Genomic DNA, 27639 nt, shown 5'->3' with positions numbered 1-27639 from the left:
ATCTCAACTGGGCATCCATTGAAGCATCTGAAATAAATAGATCAATTATAGAACTCCTATTGATGGCAACATTGACTGACTGGATCTTTCCTTACGTTACACATAAGGAAGAAATTTCCAAATAGATGGAAAATTGTGGCTTAACTTCTTCCTCCCCCCTTGCATTGGCAGAGATGCACAAGACGCAGTCTATGGAAGAAATGGTTATGATTATGGAGTCTATCGTTTACGGGTGGAGTTCCAGAGAGGCAGAGGAATTGGCGGAGTCAGCGGTGGATCTAGAGGAAGACCAGGACCACCTGCCCGCAGATCAGATTTCAGGGTCATTGTCTCCGGTGCGTTTTTGTTTCCGTTTCATGTTTGACAGCCAATGTTTTGTGTTTAAAAACCTGAGTAGAGTTGGAAAAGCGTTTAGTGTAGAATGTCGATGTAAAGATGGGGTGTCCTTATGATGGCCCACAACGACTGCTGATCCGACCCACAAAGCCCAAGCAACTCGCTTTCTGTTATTCTTATATATTTCATACTGTTTACATTTTGTGATCTTGGAGACTTGGAAAGGGCTGGTGCCTCGTCTGTTGATAAATCCTAAATGAAAACATCAACATCTCTTAATCCCAGCAAATTAACCGGAATATTCATTTAAACTTTTTATTGGACTGCGAGGAACCGTGTATGCACCATGACCTAAGTTTGGACAAAACCTTTGGACGCTCTGGTATCAAGCGACTTCATATGTTTAAGGATGAAGATCATTGTCGTATGTGACCTCGTACACTGGTTTATGCACTGATCCTTATTCCGCTACAGAACTAGAAGTGCACAGTTTAGCAAGTGCATTACTACTACTTTCCCTGGAAATCATCAGCAGCATAGAACTTTAAAAAAAAAATTGAGGAGGCCACCGCAATATTTTTATTTTAAAATCACTCACGTATCTTAAATGGGATCTAAAGTGTCTGGGTTGAAAATTGCTAACCAGCACTACTAGAAAAGTTTCCTTTTTTAGTTTCTCTTTTCCATTTTTCTATGAAAACTTTCTCCCCTCTGCCACCCCCACGGCATTGGTTACTTGCAAGGCTGGTTCCACAGGGATCCTCTAGTACCTCACCAAAGTGGCTGTTCATTTTTGAGCATTGACAGCAAACTATTTGACTCTGGATAGGGGGCATCATAGCTAAGCCCGATTCAGTCCTTATCCAATATCCACGTACGGGCACTTTGCTGTAGGAATCACTGGATGCCAAACAGGAGTGGGAACCCTGACTGAATTTTCTCCCCTCTAATCTAAGGGTGCTGGAGCCAATTATAACAGCACTAATGAGGCGAACATATATATTAGTGTTTTGTTATATCATTCTTCAAGAGTTGGCACAAGAGTAAAAACCGAAAATGCTGGAAAATATACATTGGATCAGTCAACGTCTTAAAGAGAAAAAGACAAGTTAATGTTCTGCAAACTCAATCTTTTTCTACTTCATATGCTGACTGACCTGCTGTGGTTTGCTGATTTTCAGCATTTCTTCTAACTGCTAATTGATTCCCCTGGACCGATGCTTCAGACTTTATGGAGAGAACATGATTCTGAGGCCCATACGTTTTCTGTCACGGCGATCAAAGAAAATGCTGGGACAGAACAAATTCCTTCTGGATTAATTCTTCAAAGATGCTGCTTAATTTTACCGGATATTGATCAGTAATTTTTCCTGATCTGACGTTTCAGCAGCCTGTATCCAGTCCTACTTGAGTTAAACCCAGTGGGCCTTGGGTCTGTTTCACTTGTTAAATGAGTTATGTATTTTGCACCTCACTGGTATCCTCTTGTATATTGTGGCTTTTGTTACATTTAATAAGTCAGTCTAGGTATTGCAATTGTCAAAAAAAAAGAACGAAAAGGTTAAAAACTGGATTATGGAAGGGAACCGCATGATCTTTGTGGCATACTGTGATTTATCATCACTCCGATCTGTTCAGAAATGGCATTTTCACTATTCCTGGAACATTGGTGCTCAGACAGCAAATCACACTGCATGGAACATGTCATGGAACATGCTGTGCCAAATAACTTGCCCTACATATTTCAAATATATTTTGTATGTGTGAAGATAAAGATACTTTATTAAGCCCCTTCCCAAACTAGCACTTAAAATGTGGTTGAATTTGTTGCTTGTGGAGCAATCTGTCCTAACACTTCTGGAGGAACTAATTTGACTACAGTAAACAGGAGCACACACATGCTGGAGTCATTTAAGAGACAGTTGGATGCATGAGAATTTCTAAGAGGGAGTGAATGGCCCCCCTCATCAATATTTATTCTATGAACCCCGGCTTCTATTCTCCACTGCTAACCGTTTTTTAAACTCCTTTCCCCAGTTTCCACCCTCACCTCCGACAATAAGTGTGAGGAGCTCATGGACTTCTTTGTCTCCAAGATTGAGACCATCCGTTGTCCACCTTTGCATCTTCACTTCCTTCCCCTAGCCCACCGGGCCAAACTTCCTCTAAGGAAGCCCACTGCCCGAGCCCTGACTTCGCATCTTTCTCCAATTTCTCTGATCTCCCCTCATGACCTTTCTGAGCTCATCCTGTTCATGAGATCCACTTCCTGCTCCTTTAACCCTATTCCCACCAAACTGCTGACCACCCATTATAAAAACAGAAAATGCTGGAAATCTCAGCGGGTCAGGCAGCATCTGTGGAGAGAAACAGTCAACGTTTCGGGTCTGTGACCCTTCGTCAGAACTGGCAAAAGTTCAAAATGTAACAGATTTTTAAGGAAATACGGGATACTGAAAGGGGGTGGGGAGGAAAGAACAAAAGGGAAGGTCAGTGATAGGGTGGAAGGCAGGAGTGATTTGAGAGACAAAAGGGATGATGGGCCAAATTGAGATGGTAATGACACAAGTTAGGAAACAAAAGATGGGTCAAGATGGGATGTGAATGGCGGATAATTATCAGCTGCCATGGGAAACAAACAAATAAAAAGTGGGGTGGGGGGGCTGACCAGACTAGAGGTGACCACCCACCTTCCTTTCCTGGCTCCCATGTTAGCTGACATTGTTAATGGTTCACTCTCCTCAGGTACTGTCCCCCTCTCCCTCAAATCTGCCGTCATCACCCCACTCAAAAAAAACTAACCCTCGATCCCTCCGTCATTGCAAACTACCGCCCCATTTCCAACCTCCCTTTCCTCTCCAAAGTCCTTGACCATGTTGTCGCCTCCCAAATCTTTCCATCTTTCCTGCAATTCCATGTTTGAGACCCTCCAATCTGGTTCCCGCCCCTGCCACAGGGCCGAAACTGCTCTCATCAAAGTCACAAATGACATCTTTTGTGATTGTGACAAAAGCAAACTATCCCTCCTCGTCCTTCTTGACTTGTCTGCAGCCTTTGACACGGTTGACCACTCTATCTTTCTCCAGCTCCACTGTCGTCCAGCTGGGTGGGACTGCACTTGCCTGGTTCCATTCTTATCCATCTAATCGTAGTCAGAGAATCACCTGCAGCGGCTTCTCTTCCCGCCCTCGCATCATTACCTCTGGTGTCCCCAAGGATCTATCTTTGGCACCTCCTATTTCTCATCTACATGTTGCCCCTTGGCGACATCATCCGAAAACACAGCGTCAGTTTCCACATGTAAACTGATGTCACACAGCTCGACCTCACTACCACTTCTCTTAACCTCTCCTCGGTCTCTATAAATTGTCAAACTGCTTGTCCGACATCCGGTTCTGGATGAGCAGAAATTTTCTCCAATTGACTATTGGGAAGACCGAAGCCATTGTTTTCAGTTCCCACCACAAGCTCCGTTCCCAAGTCACTGATTCCTTCCCTCTCCCCAGCTTCTGTCTGAGACTGAACCAGACTGTTCGCAATCTTGGTGTCATATTTGACCCTGAAATGAGCTTTCGACCACATATCCACAGCATAATTTAAGACCACCTATTTTCACCTCCGTAACATTGCCCGTCTCCGCCCTTGCCTCAGCTCATCCGCTGCTGAAGGCGTCAGCCATGCCTTTGTTACTTCTAGACTTGACTATTCCAACGCACTCCTGGCTGGCCTCCTACATTCTACCCTGCGTAAACTAGAGGTGATCCAAAACTCGGCTGCCCATGTCCTAACTCATACCAAGTCTCGCTCACCCATCACCCCTGTACTCGCTGACCTACATTGGCTTCCGGTTAAGCAACACCTCGATTTCAAAATTTTCATCCTTATTTTCAAATCCCTCTATGACCTCTCCCCTCTCCAATCTCCTCCAGCCCCACAACTTCCTGAGATGTCTGCGCTCATCTAATTCTGCCCTCCTGAGCATCCCTGATTATAATCGCTCAACCATCAGTGGCCGTGCTGTCTGTTGCCTAGGCCCCGAGCTCTGGAACTCCCTGCCTAAACCTCTCTACCTCTCATTCCTCCTTCAAGACGCTCCTTAAAACATACCTCTTTGACCAAGCCTGCGCTGATTTCTACTTGTGTGGCTCGGTGTCATTTTTATTGCATAATCCTCCTGTGAATTGCCTTGAGACATTTCACTACGTTAAAGGCGCTACATAAATACAAGTTGTTGTTGTGAAAAATCATTGGTTCTGGAAGTGAAACATTGTTATTTGTTCACTTTTGGAATCTTCTGAATTAAACTTATCTCTGGCACGTGTGCATGCGCCACACCCTATTTCGGTCCTCACGATTAACGCTTCTAAAATCTTGTCCTGTGTAGGGCTACCTCCCTCCGGCAGCTGGCAGGATTTGAAGGATCACATGCGGGAGGCCGGTGATGTTTGCTATGCAGATGTTTTAGGAGAAGGTGCGGGAGTGGTGGAATTCCTCCGCAAGGAGGACATGGATTACGCAGTACGGAAGCTCGACGATACAAAATTTCGCTCTCACGAGGTTAGTTCATTTCGGCTGTAAATGCTTATGAGGAAAATTAGGAAAAGGCTCGAAACATTGGGTAGTTCACACGTTAGTGATGCTGTTTCCTGACCGCGGTTGGTAAAGGCAGTGACCAGTGTGTAACTTGAGAAGGATTCGGGTTCGATCCCTGGTCCGTGTTGGGTTCTTGTGTTGGGCTTCAGTGATTCTGAGTTAGGAATGGAGGGATAAATCAGCCAGGGCTGCACTTATGGTTGTTCTTCAGTTAACACAGCATGGAGGTTGGATGAGGGCAGGATTGGTTTGACTCTGATTTCCTCCCACCATCAAATAGCTCTGCCCGCACAATCTGTCCAGGTCCAAGTTGAGTCTTGTTGAACTTGGATGAGGCACTAGTGCCATAGATCAGTACACCAGCATGAGTATGCACCTTCAGGGGCGGAGGGAAGAAAATGGTGATTAGTGTTGCCTGGGTATCCATAACAAATTAAACGTAGGTTATTTTTTTTTAAACATATTGTTTATTTTGCTGAGTTTGAGAGAGAAACAGGATGTTATGTATATTTGTGACTGGATATATAGAGTCTTTACCTGTTCCTATATAAATAGCGGGAGCAGAGTTTGTGGTGAAGGCCAAAGGCGATGGCTTCCATCTTCCTGATGAACAGGAGAAAGTTGTGACTCATCCAAGACTGAATGTCAGACAAGCAAAGTGACAGTACAGAAGGCAGCGACGAGGTCTAGGAAGGTGCAGAAAGGGTAGAGCTGGAAGGCATTGCTGTATATGTGGAAATTGACCCCACATCTGAGGATGATACTATAGGCAAAAAGAGGGGGAGGCTGGGTGGAAACTGTGGACAAGTCCAGAGGTGATGGTATGGATGAGGGGAGTGATGCTCTGGCTAAGTTTGGATCGGTAGGAATGCAACCCTGCGATGGCAGTACCATAAGGCTAGATGGCAGAGGAGAGGCATTAAAGGCAAATGGCGTGATTGACCATATTGAAGACTGGAGAGATTAAGGAATAGAAGAAGGGATAAGTACTGGTCACAGTGACACAGGATGTCATTCAAGAATAAAAACAGAAAATGGTGAAAATCTCAATGGGTCAGGCAGCATCTGTGGAGAGAGAAACAGAGTTAACGTTTCAGGTTGATGACCCTGGGTCATCGATCCGAAACATTAACTCTGCTTTCTCTCCACAGATGCTGCCTGACCCGCTGAGATTTCCAACATTTTCTGTTTTAATTCCAGCATCTGCAGTATTTTGCTTTTGTATTAATGTCATTCAAAACTTGGGTTGGGGTCATTTCAACGTTGAGAAGGTTGGAAGCAGAATCTGGATGGTTTGAACAGCTAGTTACTGGAGAAATGGGAGGTGATGATACTTAAAGGATTTTTGGGGGGTTGGAGATGGGGTGGTTGGTTAGCAAGAATAGAAGCTTTGAGGAGGAGGAGGATGACAATTTTAATGGTAAAAGACTGTCTGAGGAGGTGGATCCATTGACAGTATTAGCTAGTATGGGGGCCAGAAAAGAGAGTTGAGTGGGGTAGGGTATTGAGGGAGCAGCAGGTGTGTCTCACATAGATGACCAGTTTCATAGGGATGGGGGAGAAGCTGCAGAGATATGGCAGTTAAGTGGATGGGTGTTTGGGCTTATGGACAAGAGGCAGCTGATTTGGAGACAAAGAAATCCATGAGCTCCCCAAACTTGGTGTTTGAGGCAAGGCGGGAGGGGCAGGGGAAGAAGGGCTTAGGGATTCAGTTGGTCATAGAGAAAAGGAGCTTGGGGTTATCCCAGCACTCCCGAATGTTGCTAGGGTAATTGGCAGTTTTTGGCTGAGGATAGCAAGCATGTTCGAGCCAGGTCTGGCAACAGACGACTAGGCATTTGTGCACCAGTTAGGCTCAAGTTTATGGCCCTCAAACTTAAGTGAGCAAAGATGGGAAGCCTGTAAGAAGAACAGCAGAGGTGGAAGATGTTGATAGTTTTAGTGGGATCCAAGATAAAAGTGAGAGCATGGTTAAATAAATTAACAGTCCAGGAGTGTTTGTGGTGAATGGAGGGCCAAAGTTAGGGAATTTAAGAATGAGATTGTAAGGATCTTGGAGCGTTTTGGCATTAGCGGGTGGTTAAAGTAGTGGACTGGAGGAGGGTAGAGGAACATAGAAGGTAAGGAATTATTCCAAGATTGAAACCATAGGTGTACAGTGGCCACAAGAGATGGTTGGATGCTGGTGTTGGAGGAGAAATGAAAGGTGGTGTGGCCATAGGGGAGAAAATACAAGGTGCCAAGAAGAGCCGGGAAAAAAGAAAAATCTGGAGTGGAAGCTAAAGTGCACACATGAATGGAAACAAAGTGACGTCTGGAATACACACCCACCCAGGCTCCCCTGAAATTGTGATGCTCAGAGCAGGCGAATATTTGGACTCCTGCAAAAAGTAGAGTTGTAATCGCATCCCCTCCGCTCTATCTACAGCTCTTCTAACTGAAAAATATTTTTAATTATTGCAACATCAATGCTTTCATTATTTAGCTTCATTTTAAATCGAATTGTATTTATGGTTGGATTATAAAATAAAACACAGAGCTACATATGAACAATGACTGGCAGATAAAGATCTTCTGGTCCATTGAGCCTGTCCCACACAATTGCGATACCTTGTGTATCACAAAATATACTTTCCGCCTCACCCAAAACCATGTGATCTCCTGGGAGAGGCAAAAAAACAGACCAATTTTGGGGCGGGGGAGGGAATCTGGGAAATTCCTCTTCAACCCATCTAGACAATCAAAACTAGTCCAGATCACTCTGGCCCTGAATTCCCTGCAGTGCCTACCTTCTGTAAGAGATGATCTCCGCCCCAGCCAGAAACAGGTCCAGCTCTCGCTTGAAAGAATTCAGCGAATCCGCGTACCCCACACGAGACATCCAGAGGTCTACTATTCTCTGGGAAAAGAACCACCTCCCGACATCTAACCTAGATCTGGCCTTATACAACTTAAATTTGTGACCCCCTGGTCCTCCCAAACCTATTTAATTGGAACAAACTGTGAACTGGAACACAATCCATTCCCTTCATTATCTTAAACCTCAATCCGATCTCCCCTAACTCTATACTTCTCTAAAGTGTAGTGTCCCAACTCTTAGCCTATCTTGATAACTAAAATGCTTTAAACTGGGACTTAGTCTTTTGTCCCTCCTCTGCACCCTTTCCAAAGCCTCGCGTGCGGAGACCAAAACTGGACACTGTATTCCAAGTGAGGCCTGACCAAGGTCTTGTACAAGGACAAAATAGTATGTCGCGTCTTGTCCTATGGATACATCCCAACACCCTATTTGCTCCAGGATGTATGCACTAGAATGCCCAGATCTTTCCATTTCCACCTTCTTTATTGTTTTTCCCTGAAGGGTGTATTAATGTTGAGCATTTACTCTGCCCACATGCATAACATTGCATTTATTCAAGTTATACATCATTTGTCAGTCATGAGCCCAATCTCCAACACACTAAGATCCACCTGAAGCAGACGAGCATCGTCTACAATCCTAATACTCGCACAGATCTTGGTATCATCTGCAAATTTGCAGATCGTGCCTCCAATACCCACATCCTGACCATTAATAACAAAGAGCAACGATCCTAACACTGATCCCTGCTTTCCCATCTCTAAACAGATCCAAATCCATCTATAACTACTTTTTGCCTACGTCTTGCCAGGCAGTTCTCAATCCAGCTCAATATATTGCCACTAATGCCAGCGGCTTCGATCTTATAGCGAAGTTTCATGTGTGGTACCTTGTCAAAAGCTTTTTGGAAGTCGAAGTAGACAATGTCTACTGGGCTTCCCTCATCCACCATCTTAATAACGTCTTCAAAAAATACAATTCGATTTGTACGACATGACCTTTTAATGAAGCCATGTTTGGTGTCCCCAATATGTTCCTCTCTATCCAAGCATTCATATATTGCATTCCTAATTAGTCCCTCCAGCATCTTACCTGTCTTGGGCCTTGGTGTAAAGCAAAGCCCTAAAGACAAGGTAAGGCCCAGATTCAATCCCTTATCTCCACTGGGTCAGCTGAACTTGGTCAGGGTTTTCACTCCTGATCGCTGCCCATCGTTTTTTAGGACATGTGTATCTGGGCTATGGATGAGACGAGGACAGGATTATAGCCTATTGGTACCCATTCACTGCCCAAAGGTAGCTGGAATTGTACCGTAAATTACCCATGGGGTGGGGGGGAAGAGAGTTGGAGAGGGAATAAAGGCAAGCATATTTTAGTAGTGTAGCTGAAGTAAAAAGTAGAGTTGAGATGAATCAAAAAGTGAATAAATCATACATATTTGGTTGCCTGTCTGTACCAATGTAGACGAGCTTATGCAGACACAGTCTTAGGCAAAGATGAGCATCTGTTCTCCAGATGTTACAACAGTAATTCAGGTGTTTCCTGGAAACTGGGAGATGTTTCAACTTGGGAAGTCAATATTTTTCATAGCAGCCAGATTCGATATTAATCAGCAGCATTTTCTGCCAGGGACATTCAGAACTAGTCACGGCACAATTTCCACTCCCCTCATTTGTCACCCTCTCCAAATCATCCAATTGGCTATTTTATGTGTATGAGCCAGGGCCAGGATCCTGAGTGTTTATTTGATGGAGCAGAGCCCAATCATCCACATGCAGCAGGAGTCACTGCATTATGATTAGGAGCTCCATAGCTGCAGGGACTGGGGAATGCACAGTCTAATTATAACGCTATTGCCAGTCTTCAGCAGGCTGAGAATCAAACCTGATACATGCTGGTCTGTGTGGCTCAGTTACACACTGGTTTTACCAACTGAACAATCATGGGACCGGATAATTCGTTTCTCTAATTGCTGGGAATGTGACTCTTCCCATTTCAGGTATTCAGTGTTTGCATCAAGCACTCTCAGGTCAAGTATTGTACAGCCATATGCAGAGTAAGAATTCTGCTCTGCCCCAATAACATACCTCTGTCTCAACCTTAGAAGAACAACCCCGACTGCACCAGTGTGATATTTTTTCCACTTCCTACGCCAGCTGCCCTGTGGCTTCAGTGAGATTTTGGATTAGCTCAACTGTGGACAGTTTTGTGCTGTGAGCTGCACCTACTAGGAATTGGATTGAAATGCCCAAGCTCATTTTACACAGCTCTTATTATAGTCAGTAGACAAGACTACGAACATATGAACAATGACGGACAGCTAAAGACCATCTAGTCCATCGAGCCTGACCCACACAATTGCGATACCTTGTGCATCACAGCATATACACTCTCTCCCACCTGAAATCATGTGATCTCCTGGGAGAGGCAAAAAAACAGATTAAAAACCCAGGCCAATTTTGGGGGCGGTGGAAATCTGGGCAATCTCTCTGACCCAGCTAGGTGATCGAAATTAGTCCAGGAGATCACTCGACCTGAATTCCTTGCAGTAACTACTTTCTGTAAGAAGTGATCTCCGCCCCAGCCAGAAACAAATCCAGCTCTCACTTGTAGGAATTCACCAAGTCCATGTCCACCACACGAGACGGCAGCTTGTTCCAGAGGTCCACTATTCTCTGGGAAAAGAACCACCTCCTGACATCAAACCTAGATCTGGCCTTGTACAACTTAAATGTGTGACCCCTGGTCCTGCCTAACCTGTTTAGTTGAAACAAATTGTCAGTTGGAACACAATCGATTCCCTTCATTATCTTATGAACTTCAATCAGACCCCCCAAGTCTACGTTTCTCTAAAGTATAGAGTCCCAACTCTTTTTTAGGATGCTTTAGACTAAATTTAATCTAGTGACGCTCTCCTCTGCATCCTTTCCAAAGCCTCAATATCACCCAGCATGTGAGGAGACCAAAACCGGACACAGTATTCCAAGTGCAGCCTGACTACGGTCTTGTACAAGGACAAAAGGTTGCATGCCTCCATTGTACATCCCAACAACCTATTTTCTCAAGCTATCGCTACATGCCATTGCTCATGAACCTTTAAGGATGTATGCACCAGAATGTCTAAATCTCATTCTATCTCCACCATTTTTTTTATGCCTTTCCCTGAAAAGTGTATGAATGTTGAGAATTTGCCCTGCCCACATGCATTACACTGCACTTTATCATTTTCCTCTGGAACAAGCTGCCGTCTTGTGTGGTGGACATGGACTTGGTGAATTCCTTCAAGTGAGAGCTGGATTTGTTTCTGGCTGGGGTGATCCCCTGGACTAGTTTCGATTCCACCCCACCCAGTTTGAGCCCAATCTCCCAACACTTTAAGGATCTGCCTGAAGCAGACGAGCATCGTCTACAGTCCGTGCACAGATCTTGGTATCATTTGCAGGTTGTGCCCCCAACATCTGCATCCAGATTATTAATAAAACTGGTAAAGAGTAACGATCCCAACACACCACTGGTTCCGGTCTCCAAACAGATCAAATCCATCTATAACTACTTTTTGCTTACTCCTACCAGCCAGTTCTGGATCGAGCTCAATATATTGCCACTAATACCAGAGGCTTCAATCTTCTGGAGAAGCCTCTTATCAAAACCTTTTGGGATATCTAAGTAGACAATATCTGTTGGACTTCCCTCATCCACCAACTTTGTAACTTCTTCAAAAAATAGAATTAAATTTGTAAAACATTACCTTTTTATGAAGCGGTGTTGGGTGTCCCTAATATGTCCCTATCCAAGTATTCATTTGTTGCCTCCCTAATGATTCATTCAAGCATCTTGCCTATTACTGATATTAATCTAATGGACCTATAGTTACCCGGGTCTGTCTTGTCACCTTTTTTAAAGATGCGGACTACATTAGCTTTCTTCCAGTCTATAGGAGCTATTAAAAATACAGGCGAGGGGCTCGCACAGCACATGTTCCATTTCCCTGAGGATCCTTGGGTGGATATCATCTGGCCTGGTTGCTATATCTATTTTCAAGTTTTTAATTCTTTCTAAAACAATATGTTCATTTATGTTAATACTGGTTTTGTTAGTAACATTATTAAATTCTATTAGTTGAGCATCATCTTCAAGCGTGAAGACCGCTGCAAAGTACTCGCTTAATATTTCCGCCATATCCAGTGAGTCCTTTGTAACCAGTCCTTGAGCATCCTTCAATGGCCCAATACAGTCTTTGTCATTTCTCTGACACTTCACGTAACTGAAAAAGCTTTTGCCTTTACTTGTCTATGATCCTTTTTTCCCATTAGCCTTTTTGCTGATCTAATAGCAGCCTTAATTTTCTTTAGTTCCTTGTGCTCAACTCTGTTCAGTTGAATATTAAATGTCTTTAATTTATAGAAACATTTTTGTTTACATCTTACTTTGTCTTTGTACATAACCAGACAGCCACTTTGGCCTTTTTCTTACTGCACTTCCTCCTTTTGACTTTGGTTAAACATTTGTTTCCCACATTTTTTATCTTCTTCTTAAAAACTTTCCATTTATATTCTACATCGGTCTCATCACCACCGAGGAGGGTTAGCCAATTTACCCGATCCAAATCATCTGCCATTTTGATGAAGTTTGCTCTTCTGAAATTTGGTACAAGTGGCAGGTTCACGGTGCCTTTAGTTCTACTAGCCAATTGGAACCGTATAATGCTGTGGTCACTGTTGGCCAGATGTTCCCCCACATGAAGGACCGATACGAAATCAGGCTCTTACTAAACACTTATCCAATATATGATTATCCCTAGTTACTTCATTAACACTGAGTCAGGAAAGTCTTGTATATTCTCAACAAATTTTTCAGCTGCACTTCCTGTCACAACAGTGGGTAAAACCATCTTGCCACTGAATGCCAGGAAAATTAAAATCACCAATCAGACAAAGGTGTCATTTTATATTAAAAGCATTTGCAATCTGTTCCCATAATAACTCGTGTTCGTGTCTGACCCTATAACAATTACCGATAATTAGTCCCTGCCAATGAACTTGGGCCACTTGAACCCAGATAGCCTCAGCTGTACTGGATGAGGCAACATCAAGTCTTTCTCTAGCTGTTAGATTCTCACTGAAAAAATAACAACACCTCCCCTTTGACCTACTCGATTCTTTCTGAAACCCTTGTAGCCCTTTAGGTCTAGCCATGTCTCAGAAATACACAATGTCTAATTTCTTCAACGCAGCATAGGATTTCAGACTTTTCTATAAATTTGGACTGAATTTCAAACCACTGTGCCACCCAGAGTTTCTAACGGAAAAAGAGGAATGCCAATTTGGGAGGGGGTTATTGTGTTCTGGTAGCAAGTACATGGTAATTGATCTGTGACTCCATGCCTCAAGAACATAATCTAAACTGACACTTCAGTGCAGTACTGAGGGAGTGCTGCGCTGCTGAAGGTGCAATCTTTTGGATGAGAAATCAAACCAGAGCTCTTACCACCTGTTCAAGTTGAACTTAAAAATCCATTGAAGAAAAACTGAGTTCTGGTGTCGTAGGAGTCATTCATCCCTCCGCAAACACCAAAAACAAATTAGTTGCTCGTTCATCTCCTTGTTGTTTGAGAGATCGTGCTAAGTGCCCACCCCCACGACAGTCAGGTGTTGGAGTTTCTGGCAGCAAGGGGCACCCTGAGGCATAAGCACTGACCAGCCCCATAACGTGCACACCCATTCATCCCTAAACTCCAGCAGGTTTAGCACCGGAGGGCACCTGTGGGCATGATCTCGGCATTACTGCCGATATTGCGGCCTGCATGTTTTCAGGGCCATTATGCATTTAAAGTAACCAAGTTATTCTAACGTTGAAGCACTTGTGTTGATTTGATAAAGATGTAACTGAGTCACACACACAGAAAATAGCAGATTCTGTGCCAAGTTTACTGATCTCAGCCATAGCAGCAGATTGTAACAGTGGGCTTCAGCATTTCTGGCTTGGGGAGGGGGGAAAGATCAGCCAGGGTTGCGATTCCAGCTGGCCAGTGTAATTTGTGAACTTTGGGTGACGATGGGTTTAGAGACTGGGATGTGATTCCTCAGATTCTTGAAGAGACTCTTGATGTTCACTGTGCCCGCATGTAAATGCCCACCTCTCCAGGCGCGTTTGGAGTCCGTGGAATCATACCCAGCAAAAGTCAACACCTTCAGGATCAGAGGGGAGAATATTAACAAAAAAGAAAGTTTGGGATTTTTTTTTTTAAAAGAGCAAACCATGTTCTGCAGTGAGCTCCTCCTGCCTTTTGTACTATTTGCTAACGATGAGACATGGGCTGTTTAATGCTGTATTCAAACCCTTTCCCACAGCTTCTCCTCACAGCACTGACACCAATCATTTCTTTTCCAGGGAGAAACTGCTTATATTAGAGTTCGTGCAGACAAGCCCAGAAGTTCTAGTTACGGCAGGTCAAGATCAAGGTCTCTTTCTAGAGGTCGATATTCTCCCTATCAAAGCCGAAGCTCCCCTCGGTATTCACCGAAACCCCAATATAGATGAAGACTTGGTAGTCAGAAATTTCTTTTTAATCCACATTCCATCATTGGCAGTTAGTTTTTTCTCCAATTCTATATTTCGAGAGATGCTTTGAATTAAATAAACTTGTTTTTTTCTTTTTTTTTTTAATTGACTTTGTTGTCTTGTTCCATGGATCGTTACTGGCTTCTCACTAATTTAGCGTACTTTTTTAAATAAAAAGGTAGCCAGGGAAATGCTGTGTGTTTATTTGTGAAGAAAGGTATTTTGTACTGTGCTTGCCAACTTGTCAATATCCTCTCCTTCAAAAACACACACCAATGAGGTAAATCTTGGAGTTCTAATACTTGTTATTGATCATTTTAAATAAGACTTTATGAAAGAAATGAACCATAAAGAAAATGTAAAATTAGATATTAACCTGGGATTTTTCTTAACTAAAAATAAAAGGAATTTGTTCCAAATTTAAGTTTGGGAGGAGTTTGCTGTTGGGAATAGCTACTTGCCTGTTCCAGCAGACAGTGGCAGTGTCAGCTGCAGCTCAGTAATAGTATTTGGCCTTGGCCAGACAGGTGTGAGTGCAAGCCTCCCTCCGAGTCTTGAACACATAATCTAAGCTGGCACTTCAGTGCAGGGAGATGCTGTACTGTTGAGAGTGCTGTCTTTTGGATAAGACTTTAAACTATGGGACCCCAGCTATTTACAATATACATCAATGATTTAGATGAAAGAATTGAGTAATATCTCCAAATTTGCAGATGACACTTAGCAGGATGTCAGTGTGAGCTGTGAGGAGGACGCTAAGAGGCTGCAGGGTGATTTGGACAGGTTAGGCAAGTGGGCAAATACGTGGCAGATGCAGTATAATGTGGATAAATGTGAGGTTATCCACTTTGGGGACAAAAACACAAAGTCAGAATATTATGTGAATGGTGGCAGATTAGGAAAAGGGGAGGTGCAGTGAGACCTGGGTGTCATGATTCATCAGTCATTGAAGGTTGGCATGCAAGTACAGCAGGCGGTGAAGAAGGCAAATGGTATGTTGACCTTCATAGCAAGGGGATTTGAGTATAGGAGCAGGGAAGTCTTACTGCAGTTGTACAGGGCCTTAGTGAGGCCTCACCTGGAATATTGTGTTCGGTTTTGGTCTCCTAACCTGAGGAAGGACGTTCTTGCTATTGAGGTTTACCAGACTGATTCCTGGGATGGCAGGACTGACATATGAGGAGAGACTGGATCGACTGGGCCTGTATTCACTGGAGTTTAGAAGAATGAGAGGGGATCTCATAGAAACATAAAATTCTGACAGGATTGGACAGGTTAGAGGCAGGAAGAATGTTCCTGATACTGGGGAAGTCTAGAACCAGGGGTCACAGTCTAAGGAAGAGGTAAGCTATTTAAGACCACGATGAGGAGAAACTTCTTCACTCAGAGTTGTTAACCTGTGGAATTCTCTACAGTAGAAAGTTGTGAGGCCAGTTTGTTAGATATATTCAAGAGTGAGTTAGATGTGACCCTTACGACTAAAAGGGATCAAGGGGTTTGGAGAGAAAGTAGGAAAGGGGTACGGAGGTGAATGATCAGCCATGATCTTATTGAATGGTGTTGCAGGCTCGAAGGGCCGAATGGCCTCCTGTACCTATTTTCTATGTCTGTCCTTCAAGTAGTTGTAAAAGATGCCATAGCACGATTTGAAAAAGAACTGGGGAATTTTTTTGCTGTCCTGGCCAACTGATCTTCAAAAGTGTCCCATGGGATCTTTTACTTACACCCAGGAGGACAGATGGCCTCGGTTTAGTGTCTCATCTGAAAGATAGCACTTCTGACACTGCAGCAGCCTCCTCAGCACTGCACTGGGGTATCTGCCTGGAGTATGTGCTCAAGTTTCTGGAGTTGGATTTGAAACCAAAACCATCTGCATCAGAGGTGCCAGTTTTACCCACTGAGCAAAGGGACACCATTTCTGCTTTTACTTCAGTCCTCAGCTGAGTCTCTTAACTTTTTTGGTCCCGTGACAGATAACAACTTATCAAAAATAACTAACATTTCCACAAGTTGATAGAGAAACAGAATCTGCATTTTTTAAACTGAATTTCAAATATAAGAGCAGTGCCAGCTGACAAATGTTACTGCACTTGGGTCTTCACTGGTGCAGGCTGTGATTTCTAGTGGTCTCTGGCAGATCACCAAAAAACATCCATTTGAAAATTCTTGTGTTTTTAAGCTCAATGTTTCCATGGTCACCAGTTAGAATGCTGGAGAAAAGTGTCTCTCTCCTCTTTCTTTGGCAGCGGAATATTGCCTGGAAATAAAAGACATTTATTTACATTGTGCAAAATACAATCCTAGTAAGACACTATAAAAAGCAAATTCTTGTTTGGCCAAGTGATTTTTGTTGCTCAGAAAATGTCACTTTCACTGCCTCTTGGCCCTTCTGTACAGACTGGGGTACTTAGGACAGCAGAAACATGCTGCACACAGTGGCTGCAATTGTCTAACTTCTTGTCCTGAATGGGAAGAAATCTTGGACATGCCAGCGTACAAATGGAAAACCCTAGCCAGTAAGTGTGGAAATTCATGCCATCCCAAGTTCCTTACCCTGTGCCTGGTGTAGCTCACCACTTTTCCTGGCCATTCTAACTGAGATGCAATAATTGCTAAAGGGGTGTCGCAGCAAAATCATGTTTTACAGTGTAACTGATGGGAGAGTGCTTTAAAGCTGTAACACCGTATCAAGTTCTGTTAATGGTCTGGAACCATTTAAGGATCCCTCCCTCATCCCCTGATTTTCTTCTGGCATCTCCCAATGGTTCCAATTCACACTGGATGCATTTCTACAGGAGCAGTAGTCTTGTCATTCATGTGAGCTGAGACAGACTGTTGGACCATCAGAGTGGAGTCTGATCCTGTATTCAGCTGAAATGCACACACTCGCACTTACAACAAATGGGTTCCTGAACAGTGATCAGGAACACTGCCTATTAATTACCCCACACTGCTCAGAGAAACAGACTAATTATTGCATCCCCACCTTGGCTTCATATGGTGCAGAACTATTGACTTGCTCCTCGCATATAAATTTCCTATGAACCAATGAAAGAATTTAGACAACTCCAGTCTTACTGCCAAGCTACCACAATTATCATTTTATCTACCTAAACACAGTAATCAAGTAACGCTGCAGTACCATAGTGTAAGAATCCAATACATTTTGCAGATGAATACATTCACGTTAAACAGTGACATGAACTCCCACTATGATCTGACATTTAAAATTAGCTGTTGCTTATGGGAATGGTTGGGCTGGTTCTAAACTTATGCATAAAGCAAACCTGCTCATCAGCCTTGTGACCCCAACATATCTCAAATAATTTAACAAAGCCAAATAACAAAGTGCATTCGAAATGGCTCCCCAATGGTTCAGTGAGTTTTTTGCAATGAGTAGCTAAGTTATATAGACCACAACATCTGGGGTTTAAGCTTAGTGGCAACAAGAGACCTGCAATTGGCCTCGGCATTCCTAGGTTGGGGAAAGGAAATATTAGCCAGGGTTCCTGCTCCCCATCACTATCAAGTGTACTTGGGTGGGCACAGGATCAGGCTTGGCTGGGAAGTCAATGCAGATAAACAGGTTAACTCACCATGGTTAAAGGAATGCTCCAGCAATGCTGATAAATGCTTGGAGCCATTCTGTATGATGGAGACTGAAATTACAAAGGGTTAATATCAGCTTTCATTACTCACTGCAATGACAGCATTGGGAAAGCAATGCAAGTGTACCCTTCAGGTGTTAACAGCTACCCATAAAATCAGCTCATTCAAATGACAAGGGTCCTGCAAATCATCCTATCAATCATTATTAGTATTTCAGTTTCCAATTGGGCATCTACTATAGTCTAAACGGCATGAACACTTAACATCATCCCCCTCCCCAATTTCTGAAGCACATGTAGGTTAACAAGACTGTTTAATGTGGACTCACTGCTCTTCTGACTTCAACATTGTGCCAGATCTTCATTGGAATAAAACTGAACATTGAAAATATGCTGCTGTCCCAGCCAGTAATCCAGTTATATCTTTTGGGATGACAAAGTTCGAAGGAGCCTCAGCCCACCTCCAGGCGTCATTGCTTTCCTTGCCAACCTCCCATTCTCCATAAACTCCTGCTCATCCAAACTCTGCTGATGGTACATGATAGAATACAATGTCCTGCTCGCCCATCACCTCTTTTCTCACTGACCTACATTGACTCAGCATAGGTCAATGAGGGTGCTGAGCACCTCGAGTCTCGTTGCCAAGAGCATGTGGAAATCAAGCGCAGACAGCGGAAGGAGCGTGTGGCAAACCAGGCTCTCCAACACCCTTCAACGACTGTCTGCCCCACCTGTGACAGAGACTGTAATTCCCACATTGGACTGTACAGCCACCTGAGAACTCACTTTTAGAGTGGAAGCAAGTTTTCCTCGATTTCGAGGTACTGCCTATGATGATGATGATGACATTGACTCCCAGTCTGTCAACACCTCAAATTCATCCTTATTTTTAAAATCGCTCTATGGTCTTACCCCTGCCATCTCTAAGACCCTCTAGTCTAAACTTCTGCTCTTCTGATTCCAGTTTCTTGTGCGGTTCCCCTTTCCTTCGCACTACCGTTAGCAGCTGTACCTTCAGCCACCTAAGCCCCACTCTCTGGAATTCCCTAAACTCTCCTAATATCCTCAGAAAACCTTTTTTTTGGTTCGGTGTCTATTTTCTACGTGCATTAAGAAGCATTAAAGTCACTACTATCTAAATGCTAGATGTTGTTGACCTTGCAATTCCGGATGTTGGCACTGGGTGCCTGAAGTGGGATGTGTCATATTCCTTAGCACTAACATTCCTCACATTGATGAGCACAACAAAACAAACACTACACTGCCAACCAGAAGAGTATGTTCTTAAAATTAGACTATTAGCTTGTATCACCCTGACACACTCTGGAAAAACAAAACGAGGACGACATCATAAGAAATAGGAACAGGAGTAGGCCATACGGCCCCTCGAGCCTGCTCCGCCATTCAATAAGATCATGGCTGATCTGATCATGGACTCAGCTCCACTTCCCTGCCCGCTCCCCATAACCCCTTATCGTTTAAGAAACTCTATTTCTGTCTTAAATTTATTTAATGTCCCAGCTTCCACAGCTCTCTGAGGCAGCGAATTCCACAGATTTACAACCCTCAGAGAAGTTTCTCCTCATCTTTGTTTTTAAATGGATGGCCCCTTATTCTAAGATCATGCCCTCTAGTTCTAGTCTCCCCCATCAGTGGAAACATCCTCTCTGCATCCACCTTGTCAAGCACCCTCATAATCTTACACGTTTCGATAAGATCACCTGAATTCCAATGAGTAGAGGCCCAACCTACTCAATCTTTGCTCATAAGTCAACCCCCTCATCCCCGGAATCAACCTAGTGAACCTTCTCTGAACTGCCTCCAAAGCAAATATATCCTTACGTAAATATGGAAACCAAAACTGCTCGCAGTATTCCAGGTGTGGGCCTCACCAATACCTCATATAGCTGTAGCAAGATTTCCCTGCTTTTATACTCCATCCCCTTTGCAATAAAGGCCAAGATACCATTGGCCTTCCTGATCACTTGTACCTGCATACTATCCTTTTGTGTTTCATGTACAAGTACCCCCAGGTCCCGCTGTACTGCGGCACTTTGCAATCTTTCTCCATTTAAATAATAACTTGCTCTTTGATTTTTTTCTGCCAAAATGCATGACTTCACACTTTCCAACATTATACTCCGTCTGCTAAATTTTTGCCCTCTCATTTAGCCTGTCTGTGTCCTTTTGCAGATTTTTTGTGTCCTCACACATTGCTTTTCCTCCCATCTTTGTATCGTCAGCAAACTTGGCTACATTACACTCTGTCCCTTCTTCCAAGTCGTTAATATAGATTGTAAATAGTTGGGGTCCCAGCACTGATCCCTGCAGCACCCCACTGGTTACTGATTACCAACCAGAGAATGAACCATCTGTCGCAGCATTAGTTAAACAGCATGGTTGGCTACTGGGAAACAAAAAGTCATTTAAAAGTCTTCTCTGGACTATATTCTTTTAAACAACGTGTAAAAATTTCACTTCAGACCCTCTGACCCTTTCCTCAAAGGCAAAATCACTATTTGTGTGCCACAAATCAGATTCAATTGCTGAGTTAGGGTGAGTTAGCTGGTCTCAGCCAAAGTCTGACAGCTGCATTACCCTGGGTTAGGCAAAAGGAAAATCGGCCGTGACTCCCACTCTCAACTGCTATATAACTCCCTCTGTTCATGTGTGGATATTAGATGAGATCAGGATCAGGCTTGACAGTTACGTGTCCTACACGATCGGATGGCATGACACTATTATGGCTCACATGTCAACAGTTGCTGTCTGGCTAATACGGACAAACGTGGATCTTGTCCCAGCAAAAGAGTCAAGGAAGCAGATTTTCAATCAGTGGTAATGAAAATCGGGCAGCCAATCCGCAATGTCTGTTTTACGCCTGGGCAACAAGTTGGAAAATTACCGCGAAGCCTTCAGGAGAGGATGGATGAAAATCGTAGAGAACAAACATTTCCAGTGGACAAGTTGGCCGAATTTACCTGGAGGTGCCACAATGTATTCCTCTATAACGTGCTTTGCATTACTCAGGATCACCTCTGCACAGTAACCATCGGTGACCTCATCTGCACGCAAGTACAAAGGCCTGAGAGAGAAAACAGCAATGTTTTGTAAAGTTAGTTGAAAGGTCCGATTTCAATAGCTGTGGTTGATAGACTGCATGGACCAGTAACAGACAACTCATTTTACATTTTATACAGCTGCTGCCCAAGCTCTGCCCCCCGTCCCGGGCATTATGGCTTTACTACTTTTGCAGGCTATGTACAGACCAGTATTGCGTGCATCCAGTTAAACATTGAACAACCTGTTCAGAGCTGACTAATCTCAGAGTGAAGCAATTATTAATGGGCCGGATTTTCGTCTTTCGGGGTTTTTGGCGAAAACGGTAGCGATGTGTGAAACTTACCGTTTTCGCTGCGTTACCGTTTTTAGGCCAAACTTTCAGGTTTTACGTGGGGGGTGTTGCACGAGGCTTCGCGGCGCAAAAACGCAAGTTTTTCCAAGTTTAGTCCGGGGCCGGGAGAGGAAATTCCGCAAAACATTCAAAATTCATTTACAAGACACTTATTTTTTTCAAATCGCTGAAAAAAAATAAAAACTTTTTTTTGCAGGTTTTCATATTTACCGCTGCTGCACCGACAGGTTTGACTGGTAGGTATTCTGGGCGTGGCGTATGGGTCGGAAGAGAGCCGAAAGTTCGACAGTAGCACAATCTGCGGCGTTGCACGTCCCATCACCGCCGCAAACAATGAGCCGAGGATTCTGCCCGGGCTTTGCAGAGGGTCAAATCGCGGCGAAAACTCGGTCGCAAAGTTCGCAAAAACCTGGCCCATTTATACAGATCATAACTACTGCTCCCATTTTGTTGGACACCAGTTACTAGTAATGGGTTCAAATTTCCCCAGCCCCTTTTTCTGGTGCCCTCACCCGAGATGCGCCGCTTTTGTCTGCCCCCAAGCGCGCCAAAAATCTTCCTCCCGATTCTGGCCTCTCCTCAGTGGTGGGATAGCGTGGCCCAGTGGATTGGGGACGGAGCCAGGTCCCGGCGCTGCATGCGCGCTAGAGTCTGCGCGCATGTTCAGTAGCTCCTGGCAGGCCGAATCTGTGAGTGCACGCTGCAGGCTGTGTGGGAGAGGCCCGAAGCATGCCGTCCCTAGCCCTGGCCGAATGGGCTCCCTCATCGGTGGCCCGCTGTGTTCCCTACGGTAGGACTTCTATTTTTTATTTGTTATTGATTGATTGATTGCTTATTACTTTGGTCTTAGTGCTTTAGGTGCAGGGTTCCTTTCATTTTTTATTTGTTAATTAATTGCATATTACTTTTTGTGCTTTGTTTACTGCTTGGTGCTTTAAATGTATTTATGCTTCTTTAATGTTGTTGTGAAGGTGTTTAGTGCTTTGCAGGGTCCCCTTCCCCCCCCCCCCCCCCCCCCATCTCTGGCTGCCTGCGCTGATTTCTTAAGTCACCACAAGGTTTTTCTGAACGTACAAGAGTGCCCACTTACGCTGGCCTAAGTTAGTTTGGAGTAACTTTTAGCTGGCTAAACTTGCTTAAATGGCTAAACAGGCGTAAGTGGCTGGTATCGCCACCTTTTAAAAAAAACTAAACTAAAATAAAAACCTAACTAACTCACTTACACTGGCGCAAATTAAATGGCCAGAATTGCAACTAAAAAGATACTCCAGAAAAATCAAGTTGCTCCAAAAAACACAGAGCAACTCCTGGGGAAATTTGGGCCCTATTATAGATTCTGCTTTTGTCATTACAGCTCCTCCAGACCCATCTTTTGTTTCTTTTATTGTGCCTTGCACCATCATCCCTTTTATCATTTAATCTCTCCTGCCTTCACAGACCTTCCCTTTTGTGCTTTCTCCCCTCCCCCCTTTCCCTGCCCCCGCAGTTGTTTAAAATCTGTTACATCTCTAACTTCTTCCAGTTCTGACGGAAGGTTATTGACCTGAAACGTTAACTCTTGTTTCTCTCTAAATGCTACATGACCTGCTGAGTATTTCTAGCAATTTCTGTTTTTATTGAAGTTTAAATATACTTTTATCTGAGGCTGGCTGATTCTATGGATTGACCTGCTGGTTTAGGGTAAATTACAAGAAATCTGCCTAGATCCAACAAAGAAAAGCCTCTGGGATTAACAGAATTTGCATATATAGATTTATATATCGATATATATATTTTTATAGAAGCAAAATACTGTGAATGCTGGAAATCAGAAATAAAAATAAAAATCAGCAGAATGGGAGAGTTACCCCCCAGCCTGGCGTACCCTAACTGCACACCTCCCACTGTGAAGAGGGGTTTTCAGAGGTCACTTTTTTTGTTTCAAATTTAAAAATTGCCACCAAGCTATCCACATCAGTGAAATTTTTCACCAAAACACAAGGATTTTGAGCTTTCAGCTTCACACAATGAAATAGGAAAGGCAGGGACAACACAAGCCCATCGGTCTCCTCCTGCTTGTACCTCAACCCTGCAGTCACCGAATCCAGCTCGATCTTCATTAGGTGTCAGCCTAGGTTCAGTGGGTAGCACTCTCGCCTCAGAGTCAGAAGGCCGTGAGTTCGAGTCCCACTCCAGAGACTTAGAACATAAGAATTAGGAACAGGAGTAGGCCATCTAGCCCCTCGAGCCTGCTCCGCCATTCAACAAGATCATGGCTGATCTGGCCGTGGACTCAGCTCCACTTACCCGCCCGCTCCCCGTAACCCTTAATTCCCCTATTGGTTAAAAATCTATCTATCTGTGATTTGAATACATTCAATGAGCTAGCCTCAACTGCTTCCTTGGGCAGAGAATTCCACAGATTCACAACCCTCTGGGAGAAGAAATTCCTTCTCAACTCGGTTTTAAATTGGCTCCCTTGTATTTTGAGGCTGTGCCCCCTAGTTCTAGTCTCCCCGACCAGTGAAAACAACTTCACTGCCTCTATCTTGTCTATCCCTTTCATTATTTTAAATGTTTCTATAAGATCACCCCTCATCCTTCTGAACTCCAACGAGTAAAGACCCAGTCTACTCAATCTATCATCATAAAGGTAACCCCCTCATCTCCAGAATCAGCCTAGTGAATCGTCTCTGTACTCCCTCCAAAGCCAGTACCGTATATACTCGCGTATCCTGCGATCTCGCGTATCATGCGACCCCTAAATTTTCGTCCCCAAAACATGATTTCACCATATATCTCATGTATCATGCGAGTCACCTTTTTGAGATCGAATACAGACCTTAACATGAAACATCGAGTGGATTCTGCTCTCTCTCCGTGCTCTCTCTCCGTGCTCTCTCTCCGTGCTCTCCCCCCCCGACCTCCTCTCCCCCCGCGACTCTCTCTCCCCCCCCGACCTCCGCGACTCTCCCCCCCCCGACCTCCGCGACTCTCTCTCCCCCCCCGACCTCCGCGACTCTCCCCCCCCCCCGACCTCCGCGACTCTCTCTCCCCCCCGACCTCCGCGACTCTCTCTCCCCCCCCGACCTCCGCGACTCTCCCCCCCCCCCCGACCTCCGCGACTCTCCCTCCCCCCCCGACCTCCGCGACTCTCTCTCCCCCCCCGACCTCCGCGACTCTCTCTCCCCCCCCACCCTCCGCGACTCTCTCTCCCCCCCCACCTCCGCGACTCTCTCTCCCCCCCCACCTCCGCGACTCTCTCTCCCCCCCCACCTCCGCGACTCTCTCTCCCCCCCCACCCTCCGCGACTCTCTCTCCCCCCCCGACTCTCTCTCCCCCCCCGACCTCCGCGACTCTCTCTCCCCCCCCGACCTCCGCGACTCTCTCTCCCCCCCCACCTCCGCGACTCTCTCTCCCCCCCCACCTCCGCGACTCTCTCTCCCCCCCCACCCTCCGCGACTCTCTCTCCCCCCCCGACCTCCGCGACTCTCTCTCCCCCCCCGACCTCCGCGACTCTCTCTCCCCCCCCGACCTCCGCGACTCTCTCTCCCCCCCCGACTCTCTCTCTCCCCCCGACCTCCGCGACTCTCTCTCCCCCACCCCGACCTCCGCGACTCTCTCTCCCCCCCCCCGACCTCCGCGACTCTCTCCCCCCCGACCTCCGCGACTCTCTCTCCCCCCCCCACCTCCGTGACTCTCTCTCTCCCCCCCCCCCCCCGACCTCCGCGACTCTCACTCCCCCTGAAGAGAAGAATTTCAGCAGGAGTCAAATGGATTTTTTTTTGCATTGGGAGGATGTAGTTAGTGGTGTGCTGCAGGAACTTGGCTTGTTTTCCACATAAACTAATGATTTGGTCATGAGTATCGAGGAACTAATATCAACCAGGGATATTCGATTTACAACCATCATGGAGAGTGAGAGGAGAAACCAAGAGAAATGTCTTTACATAGAGGATTGTTGGAGCATGCCGAGATTCAGCGTGGATACGGTCTGCTTAACAGCCTAACAGCTGAATCTTGGCCAGCACTTCACACCCGCAAATTTTGTATCTCGCGTATCATGCGACCCCCCAAATTTAGGTTACAATTTAGGTCTTCAAAAGTCGCATGATACGCGAGTAAGGTGACCAAAACTGCACGCAGTACTCCAGGTGCGGCCTTACCAATACCCTATCCAGTTGCAGCAGGACCTCCCTGCTTTTGTACTCCATCCCTCTCGCAATGAAGGCCAACATTCCATTCCCCTTCCTGATTACCTGCTGCACCTGCAAACTAACTTTTTGGGATTCATGCACAAGGACCCCCAGGTCCCTCTGCACCTCAGCATGTTGTAATTTCTCCCCATTCAAATAATATTCCCTTTTACTGTTTTTTTTTTCCCAAGGTGGATGACCTCACACTTTCCGACATTGTATTCCATCTGCCAAACCTTAGCCCATTCGCTTAACCTATCCAAATCTCTTTGCAGCTTCTCTCTGTGTCCTGTACACAACCCGCTTTCCCACTAATCTTTGTGTCATCTGCAAATTTTGTTACACTACACTCTGTCCCCTCTTCCAGGTCATCTATGTATATTGTAAACAGTTGTGGTCCCAGCACTGATCCCTGTGGCACACCACTAACCACCGATTTCCAACCCGAAAAGGACCCATTTATCCCGACTCTCTGCTTTCTGTTCGCCAGCCAATTCTCTATTCATGCTAATACATTTCCTCTGACTCCGCGTACCTCTATCTTCTGCAGTAACCTTTTGTGTGGCACCTTATCGAATGCCTTTTGGAAATCTAAATACACCACATCCATCGGTACACCTCTATCCACCATGCTCGTTATATCCTCAAAGAATTCCAGTAAATTAGTTAAACATGATTTCCCCTTCATGAATCCATGCTGCGTCTGCTTGATTGCACTATTCCTATCTAGATGTCCCGCTATTTCTTCCTTAATGATAGTTTCAAGCATTTTCCCCACTACAGATGTTAAACTAACCAGCCTATAGTTACTTGCCTTTTGTCTGCCCCCTTTTTTAAACAGAGGCGTTACATTAGCTGCTTTCCAATCCGCTGGTACCTCCCCAGAGTCCAGAGAATTTTGGTAGATTATAACAAATGCATCTGCTATAACTTCCGCCATCTCTTTTAATACCCTGGGATGCATTTCATCTGGACCAGGGGACTTGTCTACCTTGAGTCCCATTAGCCTGTCCAGCACTACCCCCCCGAGTGATAGTGATTGTCTCAAGGTCCTCCCTTCCCACATTCCTGTGACCAGCAATTTTTGGCATGGTTTTTGTGTCTTCCACTGTGAAGACCGAAGCAAAATAATTGTTTAAGGTCTCAGCCATTTCCACATTTCCCATTATTAAATCCCCCTTCTCATCTTCTAAGGGACCAACATTTACTTTAGTCACTCTTTTCCGTTTTATATATCTGTACAAGCTTTTACTATCTGTTTTTATGTTTTGCGCAAGTTTACCTTCGTAATCTATCTTTCCTTTCGTTATTGCTTTTTTAGTCATTCTTTGCTGTTGTTTAAAATTTTCCCAATCTTCTAGTTTCCCACTAACCTTGGCCACCTTATACGCATTGGTCTTTAATTTGATACTCTCCTTTATTTCCTTGGTTATCCACGGCTGGTTATCCCTTCTCTTACCACCCTTCTTTTTCACTGGACTATATTTTTGTTGCGCACGATGAAATAGCTCCTTAAAAGTCCTCCACTGTTCCTCAATTGTGCCACCGTTTAGTCTGTGTTTCCAGTCTACTTTAGCCAACTCTGCCCTCATCCCACTGTAGTCCCCTTTGTTTAAGCATAGTACGCTCGTTTGAGACACTACTTCCTCATCCTCAATCTGTATTACAAATTCAACCATACTGTGATCACTCATTCCGAGAGGATCTTTTACTAGCAGATTGTTTATTATTCCTGTCTCATTACACAGGACCAGATCTAAGATAGCTTGTTCCCTTGAAGGTTCTGTAACATACTGTTCGAAGAAAATCTAGGCGGACACTCCAGTGCAGTACTGAGGGAGTGCTGCACTGTCGGAGGTGCCGTCTTTCAGATGCGACATTAAACCGAGGCCCCGTCTGCCCTCTCAGAAAATATCCCACGGCACTATTCGAAGATCAAGGGAGTTCTCCCTTGTGCCCTGGCCAATATTTATCCCTCAACCAGTATCACAAAATAGATTATCTAGTCATTAGTTTCTTCCCCCAAAAATGTGCATTTACATAGCGCCTTCAACATAATAAAACATCCAAAGATGCTTCACAGGAGTGTAA

General features: G+C 44.7%; 2 protein-coding genes across 3 annotated transcripts in view; one reads left to right on the top strand and one right to left on the bottom strand.

Moving 5' to 3' along the window:
* LOC139268867 (serine/arginine-rich splicing factor 1B-like) overlaps nucleotides 1-14541 on the top strand; it is a 115446-nt gene extending 100905 nt beyond the window's left edge. For both annotated transcript variants that reach the window (XM_070887660.1, XM_070887659.1), the window contains 3 exons: nucleotides 172-335; nucleotides 4721-4893; nucleotides 14180-14541. In XM_070887660.1, coding sequence (XP_070743761.1) covers nucleotides 172-335; nucleotides 4721-4893; nucleotides 14180-14329 — 487 coding nt within the window. In that variant the 3' untranslated portion in view covers nucleotides 14330-14541. The remainder of the gene's footprint in view (nucleotides 1-171; nucleotides 336-4720; nucleotides 4894-14179) is intronic.
* gatc (glutamyl-tRNA amidotransferase subunit C) overlaps nucleotides 14338-27639 on the bottom strand; it is a 32079-nt gene continuing 18777 nt past the window's right edge. The window contains exons 4-5 of the mRNA XM_070887661.1: nucleotides 20940-21043; nucleotides 14338-16607 (exon numbers count right to left, since the gene is read on the bottom strand). Coding sequence (XP_070743762.1) covers nucleotides 16546-16607; nucleotides 20940-21043 — 166 coding nt within the window. The 3' untranslated portion in view covers nucleotides 14338-16545. The remainder of the gene's footprint in view (nucleotides 16608-20939; nucleotides 21044-27639) is intronic.

Source organism: Pristiophorus japonicus, chromosome 8 (assembly GCF_044704955.1).
Source record: "Pristiophorus japonicus isolate sPriJap1 chromosome 8, sPriJap1.hap1, whole genome shotgun sequence".
NCBI lineage: Eukaryota > Metazoa > Chordata > Chondrichthyes > Pristiophoridae > Pristiophorus > Pristiophorus japonicus.
The sequence above is the reverse complement of the archived record's forward strand: the minus strand, read 5'-3'. Positions and strand labels throughout refer to the sequence as shown.